The sequence below is a fragment of the Gossypium hirsutum genome, chromosome D09 (assembly GCF_007990345.1).
Source record: "Gossypium hirsutum isolate 1008001.06 chromosome D09, Gossypium_hirsutum_v2.1, whole genome shotgun sequence".
Taxonomy (NCBI): domain Eukaryota; kingdom Viridiplantae; phylum Streptophyta; class Magnoliopsida; order Malvales; family Malvaceae; genus Gossypium; species Gossypium hirsutum.
In genome coordinates this window covers 47785145-47793502 of record NC_053445.1, presented here as the reverse complement: position 1 = coordinate 47793502, position 8358 = coordinate 47785145, and the positions used below count along the sequence as shown (strand labels likewise).

At 36.1% G+C, this 8358-nt stretch overlaps 1 protein-coding gene across 5 annotated transcripts; it reads right to left on the bottom strand.

Moving 5' to 3' along the window:
• Positions 1 to 241: 241 nt before the first annotated feature.
• LOC107890837 (nuclear poly(A) polymerase 1) lies at positions 242 to 8113 on the bottom strand. 5 transcript variants are annotated; one of them, XM_041101066.1, is made up of 13 exons: positions 7975 to 8113; positions 7127 to 7800; positions 6959 to 7036; positions 6689 to 6796; positions 5713 to 5775; positions 5454 to 5615; positions 4463 to 4576; positions 4307 to 4369; positions 3882 to 4211; positions 2476 to 2640; positions 1304 to 2278; positions 678 to 745; positions 242 to 563 (listed from the first exon to the last, which is right to left on the bottom strand). In XM_041101066.1, the coding sequence occupies exons 2-13, from the start codon at positions 7241 to 7243 to the stop codon at positions 518 to 520; spliced, it is 2289 nt and encodes a 762-aa protein (XP_040957000.1). In that variant the 5' UTR covers positions 7244 to 7800; positions 7975 to 8113; the 3' UTR covers positions 242 to 517. The 5 variants fall into 5 exon arrangements, with proteins under 5 accessions (XP_040957000.1, XP_040956999.1, XP_016670902.1 ...); XM_041101065.1 differs by having other exon boundaries at positions 7889 to 8107; XM_016815413.2 differs by having other exon boundaries at positions 4307 to 4576.
• Between the last annotated feature and the right edge of the window lie 245 nt (positions 8114 to 8358).

Genomic DNA, 8358 nt, shown 5'->3' with positions numbered 1-8358 from the left:
CCAAATTTCAACATCCTAGCAAAGTGAAGCGGAAAAAGACAGCGGTGGTAGACATTACCATCTCTAGTTTCATGTTACTCGAAACAACTGCTATCTTGTAATCCAGTGAAATGACTTCCAACTCAAAAAAGTTTTAACCGAGTTTCACTTGATCACGAAAAATATGACCATTCCAAGTATTCTTCGCTCGATTCATTTAGAATTCTTTTTCTCTTTCTTAGATTCAAGTAAACGGAATAGCTAAAAGAAAAAGGTACTGAAATATAAAAAGCCGGAAGCATTACAGCAAATAGGTTTTCCAGCTGCTTTATCCTTATAATACTTATAGCATTAGCGGTCTACCATTTCATTTACACAACTGAAAGCTGGAATTCTTGCAAACTCAGAATTCTTTTTTATTAACTACAAGTCTTAACTGTTTAAGAAAGGATGGAAAGGGATCAATTAACTTCAGTTATGATGCATAACCCCACCTTCCCAAACTACTGTGAAAACCACTTCTCTAAAAACCCCCCTTTTACCCACTTTTCTCCGAAGCCTTACCCAAGGACGTGAAGTTCAATCTGCAATTCACAATGGAAATATATAAACCTCAATTGTGCCATTTCAAAACAACTAATCTGATCCTCGTGCCTTTTAGAGTTGTAGTTTTTACCATACTAAGTCATTGAAATTACCTTATTAGCGGCTTCTTCTGGACCACAGGTGCAACAGGGATTGATGTCATTGCAGTAAGTTCCGCAGGCTGTACGTGAATAGTGATAGTCAGAATCAATCAGTCCTTAGTAGTAAGAACAAACATCGATATTTGATCTTGTGTACATTCTGAGAATTGCAAAGAGATAAAGCAGCATTTACATGGAACAAAAATGTTTTATAGGTATGGAGCTTAGTGAAGCTTCTCTTGGTTGAACCAGTTCCATTCACAAGCTTATTATTTACGATTGCACATTTTCAAAACTAGTCAACCCATTGTTCCAATCGGCCAAAGGGATAACAGCATTAAAACAATCTTTTGTGCAACCGTTTACCCTATCTCCAGGCTTTGTTTGTGCCCCAGGTTTTATTATCACAAAGGGAAGAAAATTTTTGTTTTCAGGCACAATGGTGCACTTTCTAACAGAAAACCATAAAAATTTAATCCAATCATACAGAGAACTTCCCCCAAAAACAAGCAGCAGGGCTCAAGTCAAAGCAAAAGAATCATAATGGGGATATCTAGCAATTTAATGAAAGCAAGAATTCATAGAGCTACTAGAAAAATAGAAATTAGTAAATAATTGAGAAGGGATAGCACAAAAACCTCTAACTCCTCTATACTCCCACTAGCATGTAAACTGATGGAAGGACCAGCTCCATTGCTTGAAATTATCGGTGCAGCTCCTGCTGCATCTGACACTGGAGCCTGCAGAGGGCCATTGTTAGTGTTCCCCACAGATACAACCCGGTTCCTAAATTCTAAATCATCTTCAAGCTCTTCAGGTTCCTCTGGAAAAGCTTGGTGGGAGACATATGGACCAGACATTATCTGCTCAATAGCCAACTTCTCTGCCTCTTTAGAGCTTGATGCATCAGCGGTCACATGCAAACCCGTATGTGGAGGAATACATCTAACTGATCCATCAACCTCACTGTTAAGGGAAGAAAGTTCATCTGTACTTGAAGTTTTTGAGCCATTTGTCATATTGCTCTCATCTTTTCCCCTTGTTGGTTCAACCAATCCTGTTGCATCTACATTGTCACCCTTCAAGGAACAAGGACTCACAGCACCGCCAGGACTACCCGCCTGAACTTCTGCACTAGAAGAAGGCACAGCAGTGATATATTTGCTGTTTTTCAATTGAGTATCTGCACTGTCATCTGCCCTCTTCCTCTTCTTTCCATCAACCTGTCCATCTGCAGCTCCTTTAACTTCACCAGGCTTGTCTGAACCAGCATGACCAGAAACTTTTGCATCTGATGCCCTCCTACTATCCCAGGTTGGTTTAGATGGACGGGAAGGACGGACACCACCAGGAAATACAAAGCTAGGTATGCTCCTACGTTTTACATGAGATACACGGATTTCCATTCCAGGCTTCCACAAAGTGTACGTATTAACAGAGTGTTTAAACTCCTCGACAGTTAACCTTATATCAAATTGTTCGCCTTCATTTACTGGAACTCCTAGTTTGCGTTGCAAGCCCATAAAGTAACTGCAATGGAAGGGCCTAGAATTGTCTTGAAAATCGCCAGGATGTGGGTGGCATTGAAGCATGTTATATGTGTGTCTTTCAATCTAGATTTAAAAATAAAAAATTGAAAAGGATTACGATAGACTAGAAGCATAAAAAAGACAAAGAACAGGTAGGGTACCAAAAACCACTTAAGAATTTTATAAGAGGTGAGTTGTTTGATTTTCAAGAGGGTATAAATAGAACTCTAGTCATGCCTTCTCTTGTACAAAAAAGATACAAAAAAGAAAACTACTTTCACCTTCAATGTGAGTTGACGGAGACGGGACTCAACCCAGCCTTTCCAATTTCTTAAATCATCATCATTTTCGGCAGAGATATCTATTTGTAGATAATTCTTGTATGCTTCGAAGAAGGCATAAGCCTCAAAAAGGGCATCCCAGTCAGCTTTGTTTGCCTCCATAGCCTGCAAGCACTAAAAAAAGTCAACAACAAATTCAAAGTGCAAAATCAATATGAGAACTATAGAAATTATTAAAAAGGTATGAAGAAAATCAAACAGCAAACAAGTTTTATAGTCCTTTTGGAAACAAGAATTGGACAGTGAAGGATTTTCAGTTCAGCTCCAAATGAATTATTAGTTGGGAAATCCAAAACAACATGGACTTAAATCTGAGCCAAATCTGTATCTGATTTTAGAAGCTCAAATATTTAAAACTCCAAATAATGTCTTTAATTATGTACCCCCAAAAAGCTTCTTGGCTTGGAATTGGAGAAATCCAGCCAATCAAAACTGTTCCCCCTAGTTCAGACGTAAGCCATTAAAACAACAGATTTGTTTTAAGATACTGGGTTTCGCTAACTTATACAAATAAGGGGTCCAAATCCAAGTTTTAGTAGCCCAACAAAACTTTAAAATCCATGATTGAGATGATTGAGGTCTTCATTAAAAATTCGCTAATGCGATCGGTTATCTTACACTTACATTGAAGTACTTTATCAACAACCATGAGTATTCAAAAACTAAATTCTAAAGAGTCAACAACATTATGAATCCACCTAGAAACTGCTTTGAAATTCAAACAACTTCGGACATTGGGTACCAAACCCAACAGTGAGCTGAAATGAAAATAAAATATTACTGAGGTAAACTCATAGTTCTTATAAATGCAACAAAGCTTTCGATATTGCCTTTTCTAAATCATTTGTCTAAGAATTGATCTCAGCTGAGATTTTTCTTATCTAAGATCAATAAGCATTTTTAGATCTAAGATCAATATCAATTATTTAATGCTAACACTTTTCTTAATTTTTTTCATTTCAGTATTTATTGAATCTCGACTTTCCCTCATTTTCTTATCTCTATTCTCTCTCCCCCCTCCTTTGCCCCCCCTTCCACACCAATATCTTCTCTTATTACAGCCTCGTATCCATATACATAGCTCATACTCTCCAACATGGCCCCCAAACTCAAAACCTCAACAATTTCTTTCCACTTGAAACAAACTTCACTCTCTTTTCTCTCCTTAGTCTCTCCCTCACCACTTGGTTCAATGAAAATGCTCCAAAATAGATTTGTGCAAGTTTTTCATTTGATTTTGGGGTTTATTGGAAAAATAATACACTACTTCGTGGGAGTTGATTTCATACTAATAAAAGCAAAACAAATAGGCAAGAAGAGATTTGACATGAACCATAATATCATACCTCACAAATTTCACTACCCCTCTGAAATTCATCTGTCATGATTCGCAAAGTACTTGATGACACATTGTAACTAGAGTTCATAGAAGGATAAGCAGGAGTAATTATAGGCATCAAATGATATCTATCTTTAGGATTTTTTCGGGGATCCCAAACTTGAAGACCAAGAGATCCTTCCTTGATTGCACAAAGCATGACAGGGTTTGGCCAACGCCACTGGGTATACACCCTAAAAAATCGAGAAACTAACATATTGGGCAAAGCATTAGGGTATAGCTGACATATGCGAGCAACAAGCAAAGCCCAGTTTATACCACCAAGAAAACCAGCAACCTGCCGAATTAAAAAAAAAAAAGATTACTTTTTTATCAAGGTAAGAATAAAAGGATCTAGAGGATAATCTGACCAATAAGAGAAGCATCTTATACATTAGAATAAACACCACGACGTTTTGCCCAAAATCTCATGCATCTCAAAGTTGTACGGAAATTCTGCAGATCAAGTAGCAGAACATAATCAAAGTCCAGAATCTCTGGAGGAAAAAAACATATGTAGTGCACACTATATAAAGTGGTAGCCACAACCTGAATATTTGGAACCAACCGTAAAATTTGGTCAGTGACTCTGCAACCATTAAGACTACGAACTGTCTGGTCATCTGTATTTTGTAATATAGAATCTTGCGAAATATCCAAGTCCTGCACCAGAAATCAACACAAGCTATGAGAATTTTCAGATGCAATGAAGAAGAGAGAGAGGTACAATATAATGAATTTTAAGTGACAAGATTGCTATGCAAAGAATTAATACACAAAACATCATCACTCCATAGGCCATAGCCAAAGCTGAGTAAAAACCACCTGTTCTCCCTCAGAATACCTCTAAGGGCACAGCTCTAATGATCGTCATTAAACATCATGCAAATTTTAACGTGGTTGCAATCTAATATTCTAATTTGTTCTTTTCATTGCATCTAATCACAATGTAAATTACCGACCATGAGCACCTCCTTATGATAGAATTTGTTTAATAAAATACATAATGGAAGTAGACCTGAGGTTTTGTTTGGATTCATTACCACAACCAAACCGGCAAGCCAAAGCAGCCTCTAAACTACAAGGTGAACTAATCACATTCCTCTATGACCAGTTAAACCATTTCTATTTTAATTATAATAATTCCTACTCTCACTATACATGAAAAGGAAAGCAAGCAAAGGAACCTAGAAAAATGCATGTGGAGAAGCAAATATAATGGGGACTAGGAAGTGGAAACAACTTCTAATGCTTCATAAAGATTTGGCTGTCGTCATTCACAAAATAAAATACTAATATAACTCATGTAGTCGATTCCACTCCCACAACCAATCTAACACTGCCTCCACAAAGTGAACCCCCAAATTCCTCAAACTAAAAACTCCAGCAGAAATAGAATAATAACAAGCTTCATCACTTAGATAAATCTTCTTCTAAATCTCGAATGGCAAATTAACTTTAAAGAAAACCCCTTGCAATAAATGAAAACAATACAGTGTATATGATATTAAAGACAGAGACCGGATAAACCAGTGCATACTTCAGGAATAACCCAAAGTGAGAGTTTTGCATAAAGAAGATCTATGGAAACTCCTTTGAATTTGAATTTCATGATCGGGACATGAGCATCAGGCACAGGGTGTAATTCCGACACTTCAGGCATCTCTGATAGCATCTTGTGTAGTTCACCAAAGAAATCCTCCTACATCCAAACATGTACAAGCATTTTTGGTGTCAATTAAAACTTCCTGATTGAAAAAAATACTGAAGAAAATAAGCAGAGAAAGATATGGTCGCACTTCTCGTGTCGCATGTCTAGGTCCCACACAAAGGGTATCTATATCTGCACCAGGACCATGTACCTGTTTACAGAAAAACAAAGACAAAGGAAAGCATGACAACCTGGAACTCCAAAGTCAAAGCAAGAGTAAGAGAAACCACGTATTTGAAGGTATTATTATGAACTCTGCAGAACTACGAAACTCAAAGCAGTATAGACATTAATTAATAGAAAACTATATACTCCAATGACCAGATAAAGAAGATCAAACTCCAGACACAGATTTGTCTCCTTTCTTAAAATGGGAAACAAGAAACCAAATATAAATGCCTTGTTCCAGTCAGATTGGAGCTATTTGAGTAAACCAAGAAAACATCACAGCACGTTCAATATCTGACCAAATTAGAACATAGAACTACTATGCAGGCATGTCTAAGATTACAAGTATGCACTGGAATAAAATAAAACCCTAAACAGAGTAGTTGAAATTGCACAAAGAAGAAGCATGAATAGTTCTTCCACAAAACCCTGTGCTGTTTCATAAATGAATGAGATAGCAGAGCAAGCAAGTATTCTGCATAAAGTAATTCTAGCCAATAAACTTAGTCACAAGCTGAAAGAGCCGGTTCAAGACAATGGTCAAGTTGTGCATAAACCACCAGGTATTGCTAAGATAGATGCATCAGCTACGAATATATAACCAAATATGACAAGGCTTCACTTTGCAGAAATTCAGAACAAACATACAAGCTCGCATCAATAGCCGCTTGAAGACATAACTCAGTTCTGTGTTTGTCCACCATCTCATAATCAGCTAATAAAAGTGTACATCCATTACAAAACTTTATAATAAATTCATTAAACCCTAATGCTAAACTTTACAATAAATTCATTAAACCCTAATGCTTTGCCCTTTATAACTTACAGGACTGCAACTCAAATGAAATTTAGAGATAAATATAAATAAGCTAAGACAAGTAAGAAATCAGCCATACCCCTAGCCGATAAGAACCAAAAGTGAATATCTTAGCATTTGCTTCTTGAACCAATTGCTCATTCAAACCTTTAGCACGGCTAATTGCCTTAACCCAATTCTTCACAATCTGTTTAAGTTAACATCAACAACAAGTTCATCATCACCAATCACTATAACCCGAAAACATAAACCCACACTCAAAGAATCAAGCAAGAAATAGTAAGTACTATTACCAAGTCATTCTACTTCAAATTCTTAAGAGACAGACAAATAAGGACTACAAACCAACCTGATCAAGCCTCCCCAATACTTCCTCTCGACTAACAGCCTCCTCTTGACTCTCGTACAATCCCACATTTTGCAAATACTGGAAGTTAAAAATTCCAAAGAACCAAATTTCAGTATAGTCTCAAACACTAAACAACATACAGCAGTGGAAGTGCAGTTAAAAAGAAACCTTCTCAAGCTCTCGGGTTTTGATCACATCATATTCAGTCGGTCCTCCCAACGAAATAGGTTCCGTGATGCCTAACCTTTGCCCACTGTTTCCAGTTCCCAATCCAGGACTCCCCATTTTCTTTATTTTTTTATAATTTTTTTCTCTTTTTTTTTTCTTCTCACTCAGTCTCACTTTTTTCTTTTCCTTTCTGGCAACAAAATGAGAATTAATCAAAATTTTATTGATAATATTTTTACACAGATTTTTTTTGTTTTCCTTTCCTTCCTAAGTTATGTAAAAACAAAAAAAAAAGAATAAATGCAGCGGTAAGAATCAAATTATTGCTGATTGTAGAGTATTAGGGAGGATACAGCCAAAATTGAAACTGAAATTACAGAATAAAAAGCTAATCCTTCTTTTTCCTTATAATAAGACTATAAAGGAAAGATTACAACACCAAAATTAGGGGCTCCGATTGGAAACCTACTCAAACCCTAAAACAGGCACAAAACCCAAAAACAAAATACAACTAGAAATCCGAACTCGCGAGAACTTCAGGGTCTCCGCCTTGTGTTGCTGACTCTGCCGATGGTTATGTTAACGTTGTTGTTCTTCGTCTGCGATGACGACCGAAGGAAAAATTCAATAAAAAAACCCCCCCAAAAGCCTCCAATAGAAAATGTAAAGGAACCCTGAAAAACAAATTTTAAAAAATCAGAGAAAAATTGGATCAAGAATAGGGAATTTTTCGAGACTCTTGACAGGAGACAGAGAGTTTACAGGGGTTTCGTGATTGTTGTGGAAAAACTTTTAATTCCTTAATAGTATACTATTTTCTTTTTATTGAAGAGAGGAAAGAGAAGTACCCCTTCTTGGGCTTTACTTTATCTTCTGCTTTTTTCTCGTCCCAAACAGCTAGCTGATTATGGTCGTTGCTGGCGGCGAATAAATTGAGGGGCAAAATAGAGAAATAATAATCAAATTTTGAGTAGATAAATAAGGATCATTTGTTAGGGTTTCTTCACTTCAATATAATAAATATCTTATTATTCTTGGTGCTTATTTTTCATATAATTTTGAATTTTTTAAATATTAATTAGAAATTTAATATTTTTATTTAAAAATTATCAATGTGATTATTGTAAATTTTTGTGTTTAAAATTTTGATATATTACATTCTCGTAACAGCAATAAATATGACTTCTATAAACATTTTAATTTTAATTTTTATTAAATTGTATGTTGACTTC